This window comes from Mastomys coucha, unplaced genomic scaffold (genome assembly GCF_008632895.1).
Source record: "Mastomys coucha isolate ucsf_1 unplaced genomic scaffold, UCSF_Mcou_1 pScaffold13, whole genome shotgun sequence".
Classification (NCBI taxonomy): Eukaryota; Metazoa; Chordata; class Mammalia; order Rodentia; family Muridae; genus Mastomys; species Mastomys coucha.
Window position 1 is genome coordinate 38117824 of NW_022196895.1, and position 20662 is coordinate 38138485.

Genomic DNA, 20662 nt, shown 5'->3' on the forward strand with positions numbered 1-20662 from the left:
ATGATGGCACCTTTTCAATGGGCAGTTTATAAAAATGGAGTATTTATCTGTGGTTACCATGTCTGATTTGTCCCCACTTTTAAGGAAATAATTAGTTGTATATGATGTAGTTTTATTGGAAGAACACTGTAAACAAAATGCCAAAATTTTGAGTGACGCTTAAGTGGGATGGCTTGATTAAATAATGTTCGCCCACTCAGTTACTTGTTCAGCAAATTAATAAGTGTTTACTAGGCCCTGGTAGAATGTGAGTTCCATAAAGGCAAAAGTTGGGTCCATCTTATTTATTGTGGGCACTCAGAAAATGTCTGATGACGACATGAGTGTACGCATCACTAGGTACAGAGGGTGGGAGGAGACTACGTTAGCGTTACAGAACTCAGTCTGATATACAGACAGGTGAGCCAGCAATTACACTGAGGGCTGGTGAGTGCTATACTCAGAGAAGTATAGGACACCTCACAAAACAGGAGGCACAATCCAGCCAGGGGGTATCAAGAAGACAAAGAAGGCACAGAAGAATATGACTCGATAGGTCCTGTGGCGGTTGATCTGCAATGTCGACATGCCTGGATTGAGAGTCACCTAGGAGACACTCCAGGAAGGAGATCACACCTCATAGTCACAGGCATGCACTCATGCACATACTTGCAACTCTCAAAGACAGGTCACTTTTTTTAACAATAGATGTTTCAAGCTGCGTTAGCGCGCGCGCTCTCTTCCAAGTCACTTTCCCCAATGGACTGCGTGGGGAGGGGAGCTGTAGCCGTTTCTTTCCTTGCCACAACAGCCTGTTCCGATGGTGACACCCTCACCAGCAATTCCAAGAAGAACTGGATACATAAAAACTGAATAACATGCTGAACTGCCTTCTACCCATGACTCCAGTCCAACAGTTGTCATTTGGACAATTTGATTTTATCTCATCCATTACCTTTGTGTTACGTATATTTTAAAGATACTTCTAGAATCTTTCACCTTTTAAAAAAAAAATCTGTTATCTTTAGAGTTGGAAGAAATAGTAAAAACTAAATAAATAAATAAATAAATAATCAATCCCCTTCTTTGGATCAGAAGAAACTGAGGTGCAGAGAACTTACTGCTTCATCCACGTGAGCTGTGGATTCTATCTAGGGGTCACCTGTAGGACCTCATCCTGGATGGCCCCATTCTCAGAGATTCCCTGCTGTTTGCCTGGATTATGTTGTCTCTCATTGTTCCTCTTTCATCTCCAGAGCCTTCCACATGGAGATGATGGGGACCAATTACGTTAAGGGATAAAGGCAGAGGAGAGTTGCCAACACACCCTTTTTGCTTAAGCTAGTAGGAAGGTGGTAAGCAGAATACCGTTTGACTTAGTTTTCCTCACTCAGTATGGTGGGTTTGGCTCAGTTCTCCAGCCATGTGGGAAAGGAGACCTCTGCCATTTGCCACACCTGTTAGGAAAGCTTACTCTAGAAACAGAAGAGATGGGAGAGAGTCGACCTGTTTGCCAGGCTTGGGGGAGAGTCGACCTGTTTGCCAGGCTGGGGGCATGGTGTTTCCCCGTCTTTCAGGCTGCTGTGCACCTCCTACCTTCCCACAGGCGCTTTATGCCCTCCTGGAGGAAGAGATGGTGAGAGAAATCTTGGGTTTTGAGGAGTTCAATGCTATCCACTGGAACATCTGCAGGATTTGGCACATAGCCCGCTTCCAAAACAATCCTGAGTTATTGGCTAAGAACCAGCTTGCATTGAGAGCCTGGGATGTGGAAGTGGACATTTCTGGTATTGCCTTCAGTGATAGATAAATGAGATCATGCCAGAGCAAACACTGGGAAAATGTTTCAGAAGGAAATGGGAAAGTACATGAGTGGCAAATCTTAAAAGGTAGTAACTGATTTGGGCGGCCTGCTCTCTGCCTACTTGACACAAGCATCTGCTTCCCTTCCCTTTCCTCCAGGAATCAGGAAGTGGCAGGACTCAGGGCAAGAGGGCTGGCATGTCCTGAGCCCTTAACTGGTATCACCTTGGAATTGGAAGGAAGGATGCCATGTCTCTATGTGGCATGAAATGAGTCCATAAAGAAGCCCTGGGATGTCCTGGTGCTGAAGTGCAGATGAGAACAAAGTGTCCCAGGCAGAAGATGGAGAGACACATAAAAGAATAGAGTGGAGGTTTAGATACAGGCGTGAGGACAATGCTAATCTTCCTTGTACTTCACCTCCTTCCTGCCTCAAGCTCTCCTGTCCCCCATTCTTTTCCTCTATTAAATGTACTCTAGCCTGCAATTTTGTATTTATTTGTAAAAGTTTGGTTTTCGTTTGACAAGTGGATCAGTCAAATGCTTTGTATAATGTCTGGCATGATGTATTCTCAAATTACATTTGTTGAAAGAAAACCAAATAAGTGATTGACACGTAGAGCAGAGACAGTCAAGCCAGATGTTACAGCAGGCTGATTCTTCCTTTTTCTTTCTTTGGGCAACAATTTCTAAGCATCCTGATTTGTGTAGTATTTAGTATTGTCGCACACTCTACTAGGTAGTCCACATAATTTGTCTCATTGGTCCTCTCAACACAGCCAAAAGGATGTGTGTCCAAGGACCCCAGGATGCCTTCACATTCAACTAATCACTGGAAATTGGTAAATCTGGTCTATTCCAGCTAAAGAATACAGATTAAAGTAAGAGTGTGTGAGGCAGAATCCAAGAAGGGCTCTTCTATAAAACACCATGACAAAGTTGGATGATGACCTTTGAGTCCTCCACTCTATGCCCCACTCCATCCTTTACCCCTGCACCTGCAGAGACAAAACCAAAAGACAATTATGAGCCGTAAAAGCTGGTGCCAACTGCACATCGGGTAATAGCAGATGCAGAACTTGGAGTCATTTTCCCTGGAGGAAACAGTCTAGAACCGGATAGAATGAACCATCTGAGACTCTTCAGGTGCTTAGCTTTTATGCAAGGGCTCTGGAGTTCAATAATGCATGCTAATGCAGCCAGCATCAAGCCAATTGCATTCACTCTCCATTCAGATTTTGATTACTAAACAGCCCCAGCAACTTTTATGATGAGAAAACACTCTGGTGACTTCAGCTGGCATGTAGCAGAAGTACCAGGATCTTGGGGTTAGATGAGCCCAAGTCTTCCTTGGGCTGAGTGTAGACCTCATCTGGTGACATTTACCATCTCAGAGTGTCTATTTCACAATCAATGCAATAGGGTGACACCACTTGCTTCGTAGGGTTGTGAGGTCACATAAGTGAGATTAACGGATGAAAAATTCAGTAGTATGATAATGTAAGAGAAACTTCAGTGGCCTGAAAGTACCCTGAGACATGTTCATTTCCTCCCCTCTTCAGAGCCATTCTCCTCCTGTGCCTCTCCCTCTCTTTCCCCCTCTGTCCCCTCCCACTTCCCTCCACCCTTCCTGTAATGGAGGACAATGTTTTCTGTCACTATAACGGGAGTACCAAGAATACCAGGGACATATTATCCAGAAGGAGGAACGAAGAAGGAGAGCCTTGCGCCGAATATAGAATCTGTAATTCATGCCCACAACACTTCCCCGTGCTAAGGATGGAGAGTGAGGAAGGTGGACAATTAGGACCATCATCGAGTCTCAAAGTTGAGGCAGCTTCAAAGGGATTTAAGCACTTTCTACTACTTTGCTTTAATACACTCCCTCGGTACTCATTAAACTACGTATGCCACTTGCACTAGAAATATCTTCCCGGAAGGAAAAGAAAAAAGTAGGTTAGTAATTTACAAGCTTATGTGAAATCTCCATTGCCCCCATTTGATTTTGGGAAAAAAAAAATGTTGCTTAAATGAGCATCATCAAACCTGGATGGAAGGATAGCTACATAAAAAATTAAAATATAGCTATGGAAAAAGAAAAGGCCTACTCCAAATAGACTGAGCAAACAGTTCAGGCCTGGGGTCTGGGGGTCTGTTCTAACACCCTCCATACAGTTCAGGCCTGGGGTCTGGGGTCTGTGCTCTAATATCCTCCATACAGTTCAGGCCTGGGGACTGGGGTCTGTTCTAACACCCTCCATACAGTTCAGGCCTGGGGTCTGGGGTCTGTGCTCTAACACCCTCCATAAAGTTCAGGCCTGGGGTCTGGGGTCTGTGCTCTAACACCCTCCATACAGTTCAGGCCTGGGGTCTGGGGTCTATGCTTTAACACCCTCCATATGTCTGATATAGGTAAACCACAAAGTTCAGTTTCAGAGACATGAACTCAATGGTTAAGACCCTGGGCTTAAACAGTCCTTTGTTCAGGTCCTGAATCTACCATCATCTCGGTTTGTATATTTGGGTAACTTTGAATTTCCTGATTTCAAAATTTCTAAGTTTTGAAATTAGAATTTATATAGACTTCAAAGGTTGCTGTGAAGATTAAAAAAATACACTATGGAATAATGGTATCTGGTACATATGAAAACTAATATTAACTAATATATATGTGTGTGTATATGTATATATACATATATAAATATGCATCATTGTATAAAGGACTTGGATTCTCTTTTCTTTATCATTTCATTCTTTTCATTTTATAAATCAAAAGAGAATAATACATCAAAATAAAAGTTTCTGTAAGGAGGTAGTCCAAGGCCGTGTGGCAGGATCATTCCCCTGTTCGGAAGTAACCTTCATCCTCATTACTCAAGAGGGCAGTCAGAGCTCCAGCTGCATCCCACACTGCAGGGTGGAGCCAGGGAAGAGAAGACAGTCTCCTTCAGAAGGACTTTTCTGAAAGGTTTCTACTTCATGGAACAGAACTCAGCAGCCAGGAAGACTTAAAGTGTGCTCAGCCAGTATTCATGTCGTCATGTGCCCAGAAAAATGTGACCCATGTTATAGTGGAAAATTAGAGAGAAGGAATTTGGGAGGACAGGTATTGACCCTTGGTGTCTCCAACCCAGGATGCCTCACAAACTTAGGTTTTTCCTGGGCATCCTCTGATCTCATTCTCTGCGTGCTAGTTTCTCACACAGCACCTCCCTCAGCACAGGTCACAGTCACTTATCCCACTAAGTTTCATTATCTTCCCAAATTCCTTCCATAGCTCCATCCATCATCTCTAACCTTTGCCCCATTCTTTTTTTTCCTCCCAGGTTTGTCTGATTTTAATAGGCAGCATGATCATTTTGTTATAAAAGTTTAAAAACCAGAACTAAACACTTAGGGGGAAAACACTGTTCCTTAGAAATAATCTGTGTTGTGAAGTTCAGACATCTAATATTTTCCAAAGCAGTTAAACTAACATGTGATGATAATCTAGTCCACAGGCCTGCCTTTGACTTCTATTCCACTGAACAGCATATTAAGAGTGATGCTCCATGCTAAAGGATTAACATCAGCTTTAATGACTATAGAGCGTTCACCATGTGAATGTGTGTCATACTTTATTGAACCACTTCCACGTGCCTTGCTCACTCACCCTCCAGTTCCCCCAGGGTGAGCTGTACTCTTACATTTCTCTAAGCCCCAGGCTTTCCTTATAATATCCACAGCCCCGTTATCCATTGCCAAGGGGATGTGAGAGCTTCTCTCTACAATTTGCTTGGAATTGTATTTTCAAATGAGCATTGTAGAACCAGAAAATGCTGAAAGACCTGAATTAAACTCTCCCAACTTCCCTACAGACAGCAAGGGAACTGTTTCATCCCACTGCTTAGCAAAACACACACAAGTATCTCTGGTAAGAGAAAGGCCTTTGTTGAAACTTGAGTTGTTAGAACTTTCAGTGTGCCAAGCCAATTTCAAATAAAACCATATCGAGATCATTCCTGTGTGGAGAAACCAGTCTCAATGGGGGGTGGAGGGAAGCATTTGACTGTATTAATTATTTAGACAGACAACTGATCAGACAAATGACAATTCACAAGCTGGTTTTTATTCAGAAGCTATGATTGATTCCTGACTAATTGTTTCCTGGTCTCAGTTGTGTTTCCTAATGATCCAGATGCTCATGAGGTCTACAGTTCTGAAGAAGGTTGTAGGTAAATTACGCTGCAGTACCCTTACAATCCACTTCCTATTTACAGGTGCTTTCCACTCCCATTTTCTTCCCATCAATGCTGAGGAGTAGGTAGACCTGCGGTCATTAGTTCCCCATTATATGTGATGCTAATAAAGGAAGGAACTCACTGAGCACATAGTATATTCTAGGCAAGATGTCCAATGCATTATAGAGACTATTTATTGTTCGCAAAAGCCCTAATGAGGTAGACATTCTACTATTATCTTATTTTATACATGAACATAGTTCAGAAAAAAATGTTAAACAACCCTAATCACATAAGTAGAAAGAAGTACAACCAGAATGCAAAATCAGTACGGAGCCAGAAAGAATCATTGACTCACTGTGCTGGCTGGTTTTATGTCAACTTGATACAAGCTAAAAGTCATCTGAGAGGAGAGCCCCTCAACTGAGAAATGCCTCCATAACATCAGGGCTGCAGGCAAATCTGTAGGACCTTTTCCTAATAAGTGACTGATGTGGGAAGGCTCAGCTCATTGTGGGTGGGGCCACCCTGGGTTGGTGGTCCTGGATTCTCTAAGAAAGCAGGCTGAGTAAGCACAGAGAGCAAGCCAGTAAGCAGCACTCCTCCGTGGCCTCTGCATTAGCGCCTGCCTCCCAATTCCTGCCCTGCTTGAGTTCCTGTCCTGACTTCTTCAATAATGAACAGTGATATAGAAGAATAAGCTAAAGGGTTTATACCCTTTAATCCCCAAGTTGCATTTGATTAAGGTGTTTCATCACAGCAGTAGAAACCCTGAATAAGACATTCACTCAAAGTCACATCGCTGTGAGTCAGTCCTAACCCATACTCCCAGTATCAGGGTTAACAACAAAAGCTCTAGACTCAGGCATCACTCAGGCATCCCGGTTTGCTGATGCTTATCGTTCCTCACCTGTGTCGCCTCATGCATGTTACCAAACCTTGGTCAGTCTGCTTCATCAGTACATTGCATGGTGAACTTCTATCTCAAAAGGATACTCTGTTGTTTCCATTTCCTAGATACTGTGAGCAGAGCAGTGACGTCCCATACCTGAGGTTTGCCGGACATTTCGGAAGAGGGGCAGAAAGGTTGTGAGAGCCAGGGGACCAGGGGGGTTGCTATAAAATTGTCTCTCCTAGCAATATCAGAAGCTATCTCCATGAGGCTTCACCCACATGCTATCCCAGTATAAGCTGGTCGAGGATGATACCACCAGTTTTTCGAGATACCTTTGTAGTGATAAAAGATACCTGCATATAAACACTGATTTAAAATTCTTTCGTATATGTATTTATTGAACATATATTCAATAAAGTGCTATAAATGAGTGGGAGCAATCAACTATTAGCTACAAACCGCCGTCCAAATCAAAGTATAAAATTAAGGTGCTGCTGAGGTGAATGGGGAAAGCCCATGAGACCTCAGTCCTACACAAAGAACTACAGGCAACCGAGTAAAGCTGGGAATAGCAGGGACAGTGTGCCCCACATCAGAGCATGACAGTTGGTTGTCCAGTGCCGAACAGCCAGCCCTGAAAACATACAAGTAACATTACACAAACCGAGCAGGTTGTACTTGGGAGTGTACGTGTGCATGCACGTACATCTATGCACGCAATAGCAACTGGTAAAGGTAGAGGCCATGAAGTTGAAGGAGAGCGGAGAAATGAATATGAGAGTATTTGAAGGGAGGACGGTGGGGAGAAATGTTGTAATTGTATTATAATCTTAAAATTAAAAGAAAACAAATCTTCGTCAAACAAGTTACTATGACAGTTGCTGTTGACAATTTGACAGAATCAAGAATCCCCTAAGAAAAGGACAGCAGATGCTGAGCATGCCTATGGGGATCATTTTGATTATGTTAACTGATATGGGGGGGCTGCTTAATTGTGAGCAAGACAATTACTTGGAAAGGAGGAGATCCTGGACTGTGTGAAATAGAGACAGAAAGCTGAGCACATTGAAAGCAGTCATTGTTGTTGTTTTTTTTTAAGATTTATTTATTATTATATGTAAGTATGTGTAAGTAGCAGTCTTCAGACATACCAGAAGAGGGTGTCAGATCTCTTTATGGATGTGAGCCACCATGTGGTTGCTGGGATTTGAACTCAGGACCTCGGAAAGAGCGGTCAGTGCTCTTAACCACTGAGCCATCTCTCCAGCCCCCATTGTTGTTTCTTGACCAATGCTGTGATGTGAGCATCTTCCCCAAGCTTCTGCCCCTCGTGTCTTCCCCCATCATCCTGGGCACCTTCAACTGTGAGCCAGTATAAACCCTTTCTCCCTAAAACTGATCTTGTCGTCATACCTCATCACAGAACAGGAAGAGAAACTATGACAGCTATTTCCATCAAATGAGATAAATGGTTCACACACAGCCGTCATTAGTGGCTGGTTTGAGACATTCCATTCCACCACCCCTAAGCTCAGTTCCTATTTTCTGGCCTGTGTTGCTTACAGGTGCCTCGAGCCAAGGCCTTGTGCAACTACAGAGGGAAGAATCCCGGCGACCTGAAGTTTAATAAAGGAGATGTCATCCTCCTTCGGAGACAGCTTGATGAGAACTGGTACCAGGGGGAAGTCAATGGGGTCAGCGGAATCTTCCCAGCGAGCTCTGTGGAGGTCATCAAGCAGCTGCCCCAGCCGCCCCCACTCTGCAGAGCCCTCTACAACTTTGACCTCCGAGACAAGGATAAGAACGAGAACCAGGACTGCCTGACCTTCCTCAAGGTAAAAGTCCCACACTACATACGGACTATGGCAGAACCCCAGAATCCATTATTTAATATTTGCTGATTCTTTAAAAGGTGTAAGCACTATACGCATGAATGCACATGTGTGTGTATGTGTGTGTGCGTGACCACAAATATGTAAGCAATGTGTGCTTATTTGTATAATTTCAACTACACGGACACTACCTCAGTCAGTGTTCAATTGCTGTGAAGAGACACTAAGACCTTTACAAAAGAAAGCATTTAATTGTGACCTCAACTGTGTTTTCAAAGGCTGTTGAGATTCTCTCATAGAAACCTAAGTCGGGGTTACTGTATTCTTTTTCTTCTGTGACAGGTTAGCGTGGGAGCACATGAAGTGGTGCTGTCATAATTCCTCAGTAAAAGTCTTTTGTAAAGTGTTTGTGTTTTACTAGTATTAGGAATGAGATTTCACCTCGGATTCATTCTAACTAAATCATCTCACTGCCCTGCGTGTTCCGAAATGATGATCAGCTTTATTTTCTTGGTTCCTCAAAGCATTCTCAGCAATGTCATTCTGTAACCTGAACTACAAACTTCACCCTTAGATGACAGGTAGAGAAAGTCTAATGTCACAAGCATTTACCGGGTAGCAGCCATATAGCACACATTAGACACTGAGTTCCGGGAAGACATAGCCGAAAACAACATCTGTCTCCCCAACTTCCCTACAGATTTGCAAACAGGGACAGTTGCATCACACTCTCCTTCATTCCCTAAACCCATTATTTGACAGTTTCTTTTAAACATATTTTTATTCTATTTTCATTTTGTGTAGATGAGTGTTTTGCCTGTGTGCATGTATGTGTGCCATGTGTGTTCCTGGTACCTGTGGAAACCATAAGAAGGCTCTCTAGAACTCGAATTACAGATGGTTATGAACCACCATCTGGGTGCCAGGAACCATCCCTGGGTCCCCTGCAAGAGCAAGTGCTCTTAACCACTAAGTCATCACTCCAGCCTCGAAACTGACAATTCAGTCACTTGGAACAGTAATGGAGCGATATCACTCCTTCCATTGAACTGGGACTCTAATGGAAGACACATGCACATCGATGGGAAGATAGGATACCAGATCAGAGAATTTTGTGACTGTAGAACACTGAAGTTTCATTAGAAAAATCTAAACTCAGTCCTAAACCCAGCATGTCCAAAGTCAAGCATATCTGTACCTGTAATCTCGGTAGATGGGATATTGAGGGAGGAGGATCCCTGAAGGCAGCCCAGGCTCCAGAGAAAGCCAAAATGACAGTGTGGTGGCTAGGGAGATGGCTCAGAAGAGAAAAGTGCTTGCTGCCAAACCGGATGGCTCAAGTTCAATCCCCAAACCACAAGGTTCAAGGAGAGAAACAACTTTCACAAGTTGCCCTCTGACCTCCAAACACATCGTGGTACATGCCACACGCATGGGTGGAAAGGGAACAAAAAGTGTTCCCACTGAGGTATTAAGTATGACATCATTTGTGTGAAGTGGCAAAGTAGACAAAATGAGTGGACGATATCAGAGGTCAGAGGTCATGATGCTCAAGTGTGGGAAAAGGCACAAAGGAGATGTAGAATGTTATGTTCTAATTTGGGTGGGGGGTTGTGGCAGTGGTTGATTACTCCAGCTTATTTCAAGACTTATGAACTTTCTTAAATATATACATGTATGTCTTAAAAAGGATTTAAATTAATATTTATATGTATATATCTTTTATCTTACTACAAAAGCATTTAGACAGTCAACTATGCTATTGGCAGATTATGTGGCTAGAATCCACTTGTTTTGCTTATCAACATTTAAAATGTTTCTGCACTTTTATATGTAATCTTTTGTAGTTAGAAACTTTTAAGTGAAAGCTGCTTTATTTTTGACATATTAAAACTGGATGGGTTCTGGAAAGCCTTCAAAATTCAAATGAACAACATTCCATTTCACCAAGCTAGCGCTATATCACCTGCGGCTTGCCTCTTGGCTTATCCATGTGATTGATTTAAACAAAAACCACAGAGTCTGCTGGTGACTGGAGTATTCTGCTTTTTCCTATCAAGTCCCATTGATCCTCACATCACTTCCAGTCCTCTTGAAAATCTTGGTGACCAAAACACTACCCTTTGTGATGCCAGAAATACTCCCCACACAACCTACCCAAGAGCTCACCCCTTGCTCCTTGCCTCAAACTGCCCTCCGAGGAAGGTTTTATCACCTGAAAGTGGAGGGTAGAGCTGACCTGAGGCCTTCTCTTTCAGGATGATGTCATCACAGTGATCAGCCGTGTAGATGAGAACTGGGCAGAGGGGAAGCTCGGAGATAAAGTGGGGATCTTCCCCATTTTGTTTGTAGAGGTACGTGATTCTCCTGCCTGCATTTGTTCAAAAGGGTCTATATGCCCCAGTGATGCCTAAGAGAAATTCTTATTTAACATGAGGCTTAAAGCTCACTAGAGCCTCTAAAAAGGCTCATTCTACACGATAACACACAATTTTGGTGAATCTAGATAAATGGGTCTTTTCTATTCTGTTTCTTGTTATGTAAAGTGGTGAGTTTCTCACATCAAAATGAAAATTCACCTATAAACAAAACATCTTAAAGTGTGCACCACTTTATGTTAACAATTGCACATTTGAAAGTTGATTATAAGGAAATATTTAACAAACATGTAAAGCTGTTTAAACAAAACATACAAAATGCTCACCATTCTACATAACAGTGGAAATGATTGAAATAACCAACAGTAAGCACTCACTGGGAGGGAGGGACAGGGTCTCACTGTGTAGACCAGGCTAGACCCAAACTCACAGAGATTCACCTGCCTCTGTCTCCTGAGTGCTAGGATTAAAGGTATGTGCCACCATGCCTGGTCTACTCTTAGTTAGGGTGCTAGGAAAAAATTACACATAACATTTAAAATGTTAAAGAATAATATTGAGGAGCACTCAACATTATGAGAAAATATATGATTTACTGTTGAACGGAAAGCAAATCAAGTGAGCATAGATTTCCAAATCCTCAAGATGAGAAAATGCTGGAGATTTGTCTGTCCATAACACTGGGAATGCACTTAATACTGCTGAACCAGGCGCCTAAATCAGTGAAGCTGTGTCGTATGTGTTTTCTACCACAATCAAATAGAGGTGAACTAAGTTGAAAGCAGCTCTATAAATGTGTGTGTGTGTGTGTGTGTGTGTGCATAAAGTGTGCAAGGGGCTGCACTAGCATGCACCAATATATACCAACATATTGAGGATAGTGATCACTAGGGGCTAAAATTCTAGGTAGAACCCAGAGGTTGACATCAGGTGCCGTCCTCTATAGCTATCCATGGTGTTTTCTGAGAGTCTGTCAATGAACCTGGAACTTGCTGTTTGATGATACTAGCCAACAGGACCTGCCTGCCTCCATGCCCTCACCACCAGCACTAGGGTTTCAGGCATGTGCTACCACGGCCTTTATGTAAGGTCTGGGCTCTAAGCACGGGTCCTCACCTTTGCATAACAAGCAGTTTACCTACTGAGCACTTTCCCCAGCCTTACTTCTGTGGGTTTTAAGAAGAAGGAAAGAAAGAAAGAAAGAAAGAAAGAAAGAAAGAAAGAAAGAAAGAAAAGAAGAAAGAAAGGAAGAGGGAGAGAAAGAGAGAAAAGAAAGGGAGAGAGAGAGAGAGAGAGAGAGAGAGAGAGAGAGAGAGAAGAAAAAGCTAAACGTATCAAACAAGCTAGGCTATCTATTTCTCTAGTGTAATTATCTAACCTCTCATCTCTAACCTCACTAGCCATGAGCCTCACCCTAGCTGAAAGCAAGTCACTGCAAATTCAAAAGAGAGTTTTCATTGTTTAAGTGTATTTACTGGGTGCTTACGGTGCATAAAAGTACTGAAAGTGAGTATCAGAGAGCTATAAAAAGAGAACAAGGTGGCGGCCCCACCCTTCAGGAGGGTGGGGGAAACAGAACTGAGGAAGAATTGGAAAGAAGCCAGTTCTTCCATGCATGAAAGCCAAAGCGAGTTCTGTAATGAAGGGTGTCTCCTAAGCATTGTCCAGCTCTCGAGGAGATGGATATGTCCTTCACTCAGCCGGTCAAAGCAACGGCGGAGGAAAGGGTGGAGGGAGAGCTGTGCAGAACCCTGTGCTTTTAGTGTGTGCACTCAAAGGTCTCATTCCTCCAGCCTTTCTCTTCCTGGCACACCTGCCTGGTGCTTCCTGTCTGTTCAAATTTCACTCATTTTATGAGGCTCTGCTGGGAAAAGAAAAAAAAAAAGTCCAGAAAATGTCAACAGCCAGGTGAGCACTGATTGATTTCTGTCTTCTCTGAACACGAGTTGGTCAGACTTTACAGGCCAGCTAACACAGAATAGGCTTGCCATAAAAAAATAAGTTTGCCTAGTTTATACAAGGCCTTGGGATCCAATAGCAATGCAACAGTTTTTAAAGCATTAAAATGGATAGATGAAAACCTATCTGAAGGTGGTTAGAAAAAAATAAACAAACCATTCGCTCTGACCCTGTCCGGTTCTCTCACTTATTTAATCATTCATTGGCACCTGCTCTATCAGGTTCTTCAATAAGTTCTAAAGATACAGGATGGATATGGGTCCCTAGTCCCAGAGGTCACAGAGTCCGGCCGGCACTCGGGTAATGAATTACAAGGATGATGGATGATGCAAAGAGTGGGAGAGAGGAACTGTTAGGGGGTTGTGATGCACAGCTAAATCAGGGAGGTCAGCAAAGCCCATCTGAGCTGACTGAGAAGCAACTAAGGTTAAGCGTGTATGCATGGAGGGAAAAGCAACTGGGGACATAGAAGTAGCACCAGAAGGACCCAGAGACGACAAGATCTGAAACCAAGTCACCAAGCCAAAGAAGTAAATTATAGCAAACTACGAACCATTTTGTGAACAGTCAGAAAAGGTCAGGTAATGTTGTCATGTTAAACAGTCCCAGAGTCTCAGTGGCTTAGCAAAGAAAATGGTGTTCCCTACCTAAAGTGTATGTTCAGCCCAGGATGACGAGTGGCTCTCTTCACAGTTACCTGGGAACCGACACTAATAAGACTGAGTCATCTTTTAGCTGCAACATCTGGAGCTTTGTGTCCTTCCTGGTTTCTGTGGGAGGGGAGAGTGGGTTGTTTATTCACGTCATGGTTGAGGGCCTCTGAAGTAACACTGCCCACATTCACTCACTGCCTACTGGCCTGAGCCAGTCATATCATTCCAAGTCAGCAGAGGAAAGGGGCCATGTGGATGCATGAGAAGACTCTCTCCATCTATAATAAACTAAGTTCTAACACAGAGATTCGTAGAAACCGTAGAGGTTCTTAGGAAAGCAGTGACTTGATCAGGCTTGTTTTGTTTTGTTTGTCACTTTTCAGTAGGTTGGTTGGTGGGAGTTGATTTGTTTATTCTGTTTTCAGACAGGGTCTCATTGTTTGTTCCAGGCTGGCCTGAAACTGAATGTACAGCGCAGGCTAGCCTTTACCTTCTTCAGCTTCCCAAATGCTCCGATTGCAGATGTGAGTGACCAGGCCTAGACTTAGGTTTCCAGGATACAGTGGGACAGATGAGCAGGCTGCTGCATGGCTCCCTTAGGAAAGGATGTGGCATTGACTGCTAGACTGGAAATGAATTGACAAGCTCAAATTCTACCTCTTATGAGAGAACTGGCTTGGGAACTGCATAGGTGGAAGGCATGGAAAAGCAGCCTGGGGCATCTCCAGCCTATGACTTGTGTGCCTAGGTCAGTGGTGGGACCATTTGCTAAGTGGAAACAATAAGGATGTTAGGAGACAAAGCTAACTCTCCTAAGCCCTGTGTTTGGTACCTAAGTGAACACGGAAAGGGGAAGATGTTGGCCTGATCGCCTTCCGTATTTTGAGATGCTTCTTCATAGCTCTGGGGTGAAAGGCTAAGCATTAATTTTATCACCCATTTCTAAAAAAATTTTTTTTCAAAATTTCTGTATCTAATGATTATCCATTTGGATAATCTCTCTACAAATTTACCTCTAAAATTAGTAATTATGAGAACCCTTGAAAGGATCATGAAACTAGCCATTGCTTCCTTTGTTCTCCTAATTGCTAGGAGGGGAAGAAGATAATCAAGTGGTTTGTCTAATTGGGAAGCCTACTTTTCAAATGTTACTTCAAATCTAAATTGAGTTTTTAAAGCAGTACTTAAAGTTTTGACTCCAGTAATTTCATTAAGACCAGCAAGTGCTAAGAACTCTTTAGGTCTGCGCATTGGCAGCACCACGCAGAGCAATTGAAAGGAAAGCTTTTTTATAAGGAATAACATGGAATTTTTTTGTGCATAAACAAGACTATTTTTTCCCTGTTAATGCATCATTTGATTTATTGAACTGCACCTGCACAGAGGGTAGTAAAACAGAAGCCGAGCTTCTGTCCACTCTTGTCTGGTCTTCTCCGTAGGGCAGCCTCAATCTCCGAGCCTCATCCTGCCCGATGAACTTCAAGGATATTGTTTCAAATGAGTCCCTGAGTCCTTCCTCCAAGGAGCTATCAATCACACTAGTGGAGGACAGGGCAGAAGCAGTCTCACAAGGCCCTTTGTTTGGTGTTACTGATAAAAAATAAATAAATTAAAAAGGTGATAGTGGTGCCCTCCTGAAGTCAGAACAGGCAGGACAAATAAAAAAGGATGAACTTGTGTCGTTACAGCCACAGAGGGCAGTAAAGAACATCACTCATTCAATTTGAAAGGCATCAGTTGTCCTCTTCCTGTGCAAACCGTGAAGGAACCAGGTGTTGTGGGGCCTTGCAAGGCCTTGTCCTTAGTCCAGGCTACCATTAGAGAATGCCTGAACAAGACCAATATCTTGCTCGTTGGTATCCCTACTTCTTATCATCACTTCTGGGTAACAATAATGAGATTTTCATTTATATGGAGTCATATCTCTTTGCTTCCTTATATATCCGGGTCTGTTTTGACAAAAATATAATTATGTGAACACACTACAGTCAGTATCTAGATGTAGTTCCAACATGTCCCCCCTAAATCTCTCATTCTGCGCCCTCTTGCCTGTTCCTTCTCAGACTCTCAATACCTAGTAACCAGTGATCTATTTTCTGCTCCTGTAGCTCTCTTTTTCTAGTGTTCTATAAATGGAACTCCATAGAACACAGCTTCCTGAGCTTGGCTTCTTTTGTGTTGCTTAGCACGTCTGAGATTCATCTGTGTCCGTAGCTCACTTTTTTATTAGTGAGCAGCGTCCTGAAGCACAGTTGTTCCCAGAGATAGTGTTTCCAACATTTAAAAGACACTGGCACCTGGGAAGACAGTTCAGCCTGTAAAGTCTTACCATGCAATTATGAGAACCTGAGTTCAATCCCAGAACCCATTTAAAACAAAACAAAACAAAACAAACAAACAAAAAAAAAAACTGGGGAGGTAGAGACAGATAGATCCCTGGAGCTCAGTGGCCAACCAATCTGCCTCCTTGGCAAACTCCAGGCCACTGAGAAACCCTGCCTAAAATCCAAAATGGGCAGCTCCTAAGGAACTAGCAGCCAAGGGTGACCTCTGGCCTCCACATACACATACACATGTACAAATCATTCAATCGGTAGTAAATGACATTGAGGTTGTTCCCTACTATTGGCAACTCTAAATACAACTGTGGTTTGAGCATGCATTTTTCTCTCTTCGAGTAATTACCCAGAAGTGGGATTGCTGGATCCGATGCTAAGTATGTGTTTAGCTATGAGAAACTGCCAAACCGTAACATGAGCTTTAAAAAGCATAAATCAGACCGTGTCACTCCTCTTCCCAGATCCTGCCAGGAGCTTCCTGTTACACTGAAAATAAGTCAAAGCCGCCCGAGTCCTTGTGCAATCGAGCTCCTGCCAAGCCTGTGGCCGTCTCTCCCTGTTTCCTCACCTGCTCTCTTCCATCCTTCTCTACCTCTTTCTGCCTGGCCTGTTCACATCCTCACTTCCACACAACCTGCTCTTTCTTGTCACTTGTCTCAGCTTAAATGTCACCTTCTTGAAGGCTCTTCCTTGACCTTCCCCCCAACCAATTTCAAGTAGCCACTTTCCCTGGGTGCTCTCCTTCTTAGACTGAAAGATTATTATCATCTGATAGCTTCTTGTTTATTAGCTTACAAACGGGCTCTGTCACTTGTGCCACTTCTGCTGGGCCTCAGCTTTCTTATCTTTGAAATGAACTCTTTTTTTGTGTGTGTGTACTTGGTGAGCTCCAGGCTAGTGAAAGACCCTACCTGAAGATACAAGGGGGATTGCCCCTGAAGAGTGACAGCAGGATTTGACCTCTGCCCTCTATACATAGTGCACACATATGTGCGCGCGCGCACACACACATGCAGATATGGAGAAAGCCACACACAGATACACACATAATAACACTACCCCCACACACACACTTGATGGGTTTTTCACAGTGTGGAGAACATTTATAGACAAGAATCACCTCTTCTTCACAGTTTTCTGTCTTCACTATTTTAAACCTCTGTACATTGTCATTTTAAATGTTTTTAAATGGGAAAACTTTTTTTTTTTTTTTACCTCTAGTTAAATTTCTAAGTTAGAATGAGACATGCGGCTTTGGAGAGCCATTGGTGACTATTATAATAATAGGAATTTCACTAATCATCCTGAGACTGAAGCGTTGATTCATGGGAACCCTCATTGTTTTCAACTGATTTCACATTTCCAAAGGCTATGAGTGCCTAGGGACCCTTAATGGAATGAGCAGGATGGCAGGGAAGGCCACAGTGACAGAGCAATACAGCACTGGGGCTGGCTGGCACCAAATTAGACATGTCATTTGTTACATTTCCAGAAATTGTGCTAGCCCGCTGTTAAACCATTGGTTTATCAATAACACTACACGCCAGGGTTTTTCTATCCTTTCTGATCTCTGCCCCCTCCCCCCCCACCGCCCCAGGTAATTTACCAGAACAACTGATTTTACAGACAAGGGACATGAAGAGATGGCAGTATTCAAAATAGCAGGATTAGCAGAAAGATGTAGTCAAGGTCCTAAATGTATGTCTACTCTGTCTCAAACACCAAATTATGAACTTCAAATGGATAAAAGATGTAGCTTGTTATTATACTGACCAGAGGATAGCCTATCAAGCCAGCAACTGAGAAGATGACGTCAGCTGCCAACGAGCATGAGACAATTGTACTAAGTTGGAGAGTAACTCTCATCTGTCCTTTTATCTTCGCAGCCAAACCTCTCGGCAAGACACCTCCTAGAGAAGAGCAAAGGACATCAGTTATCACGCACAAAAAACCTGTCCCTGATGTCCTCACCATCCAGAAGCAAAGCCACCAACACATCCTCTCTCCGAAAGAGCCCAGGGTCCAGGAGGAAGGGATCTGGGCAGCTCTCCATGACTACAGCTTTGAACACACTCAACCGCGTGGTCCATTCTCCTGAAGGTCACCAGATAGTGGAAATCAGCACCCCAATGCTCATCAGCTCTAGCGGTCCCTCTGTGTTCACCCAGCATGGAGACAAGGCAGACTTCCCTGCCAGCTCTGCAGGACAGGTAGGGAGTAAATCCATGGGCACCGGGGTGCTAGGCAAGAAAGCTCCACCATGTCCCAAGCACTGTTGGATGCTGACTACCTGGCGGCAGGCACTCCAAATGCATGACTGTTACCTGGAGCCATGTGCATTGACTATCAAATGGCACTCAGAATACGTGACTATTACCTGGAGCCATGTGCACACTATCAAATTTGTGAGCTCATTTTATCCTTAAGCATCTTGCAAGTTCATATGATTATTATTATTATTATTATTATTATTATTATTATTATTATTATTAATCCCTACTTTATGGGTAAGAAAACAGAGCGTTCAAACGGTTAAACAACTTGCCCAAATGCCTAGATACTTTTCGCCTTTCAGTCCTGTGGTAAGCATGATTGCCTGTCCATCAGAACTTTCCTCTAAGGACATGTTGGCAGCCATTTTCCAGACAGGGTTTTGGCATTGTATGTCATATCTTCTGCAATAGCCCGGGCATCACACAGGAAGAAAGTAAATAGGGCCTATGGGTTGGCAGGTGTTTCTCGGGAATGATGATATAATCCGTGGTCCCATACCCATTTCTACATTTTTTGCAGCCAAAGATAAGAGGAATGATGAGAGTTACTCTTTTTCTCTCTAACATAGCATAATAGCTAACTCTCATTTGTCATTTTATTTATTGCAAGCCCCTTACTAAAAAAAAAAAAAATGATTAAGAATTTCAAGATGGTCACAGCAGCACATTAAATCAAGTGATGGCCCTGCGTGACTACACAAGTCACACACCCATGGAGCCAGCCCGGATGCTTTCACAGTGGGCACCTAATGAGGTAATGGGCATGAAGCACTTGCTGTAAGGACGTCTGCACATGTTAAGCTCCCAGTCAGCACTGGCTCTCCGTACTACGTTTTATTATTAGCCCTGCTCGCCGAGATGCTGAGGAGAGATAAGCCAAGGTGAGTTGTAGCAATCCAGAAGCTGAAGTATTTCTGACAGCATGTGGCTATTTAGGCTGAAGGGCACTTTAAAAGATAAAGGAGGAGACGACGTATGAGGCAAGGTAATTAAGGAGAATGCCTTGTTGGGTGCTCAGCTAAAAAACGCTCTCAGGAACCATGCAGGTGGCAACTTGAAAGGACCAACTTCAGCTTGCGCTGGTGTCTCTCTTTCCTTTTAAGAAGCTGTAAATCTTGTTTTTAAACGTGAATTTCTACCTTGGGATTAAATGGCTTAATTGGACTTTAATCCCTTTATAACAAGACACGGAAGAAGGAGAAAGTCAAGGGCTCCTCAAAGACCTGTGTGCTGGTCTGCATGGAAAACAATCACCTCCATTAGCACTCTATCTTATACTGCTGTCTGGCTTGCTAAGAGGGCAGTCTCTCATGTAACTGCACCCCCTACCTATACTACACTACACCTCTCTCTCTCTCTCTCTCTCTCTCTCTCTCTCTCTCTCTCTCTTCTTTCTCTCACTCTCATACATTCTTTCCATACATACTTTTCTGACATTTTAAAAAAAATCTGACATGCATTCTAAACAGATTTTTATGAACATATACACGCTTTATATCGAGTTGTTCTACCACACACATACACAAACACATGAACACTCTAAAACAGGAACCTGATGACTCACATGAAGCCGAAAAGTTAGAAGTTTCTAAAGGATTCTTTATATAGAGGTATGAGTATATAAAGTGCAGCCTACACTCTGTAAAAATAAGCAAGCGAGCTCAGCCATGAGTTGGCTCCTCAAAAGATGTATCCAAGAGACATGTTCTTTGTGCCTTTGAAATCCTTATTCCTGGACGTTTACCTCATCTCTGAGAGGATGATCCAGAGTGGGAGAATACCAGTAGCACTCAAAACAAAGCTTATTCCTTCCAAATGTGCACAAAGAATGATAATTCCAAACCGCAGCATTCACAGGCAATCACTGGGCAGTAGTGAAAGCCTTTCATCAGTACAATGGTTATAAACAGTGAATATTTCTGTATAGATGGCACAGGTATTGTTAAGACATACCCAGAAGCCCTATGTACAATCTCTACCTAAATATAAGCAGGGCATTGATCTCCCCTACCCCCCTCTCTCTCTCCTGCTTCCTTTTCCTCTAACATCATTGAGAGTCTCAGTGAGAGCCTGGGTTGGGTCTAGCCCATTAATGTCTCCCTACTTTCCCTGCTCCCATACCTTCACACAAGGCTTATAACTAAATGGCTGTTCAAAAACTCAAATCAAATAATCAATGTTTTTTTTTTTTACTTAAGTATCTTGGCAGGTGGTAACACATAGGGGAACCTGAAAGGGAGAACTAATCTCTTATAGGCCTCACAGATTACTATAAGTCAACAAATATCCAGAGTGAGTAGTGTGTACTAGTAACCATACTGAGTGAAGTCA

General features: G+C 43.0%; 1 protein-coding gene across 2 annotated transcripts in view; it reads left to right on the forward strand.

The window, feature by feature from the left end:
- The window catches only part of Sh3rf2 (SH3 domain containing ring finger 2), a 106948-nt gene that overhangs the window by 40618 nt on the left and 45668 nt on the right, over positions 1-20662 (forward strand). The window contains exons 2-4 of one of the 2 annotated variants that reach the window (XM_031365568.1): positions 8463-8732; positions 10988-11083; positions 17945-18268. In XM_031365568.1, the coding sequence (XP_031221428.1) occupies positions 8463-8732; positions 10988-11083; positions 17945-18268 (690 nt within the window). The remainder of the gene's footprint in view (positions 1-8462; positions 8733-10987; positions 11084-17944; positions 18269-20662) is intronic. The other variant, XM_031365569.1, reaches the window with a different exon arrangement.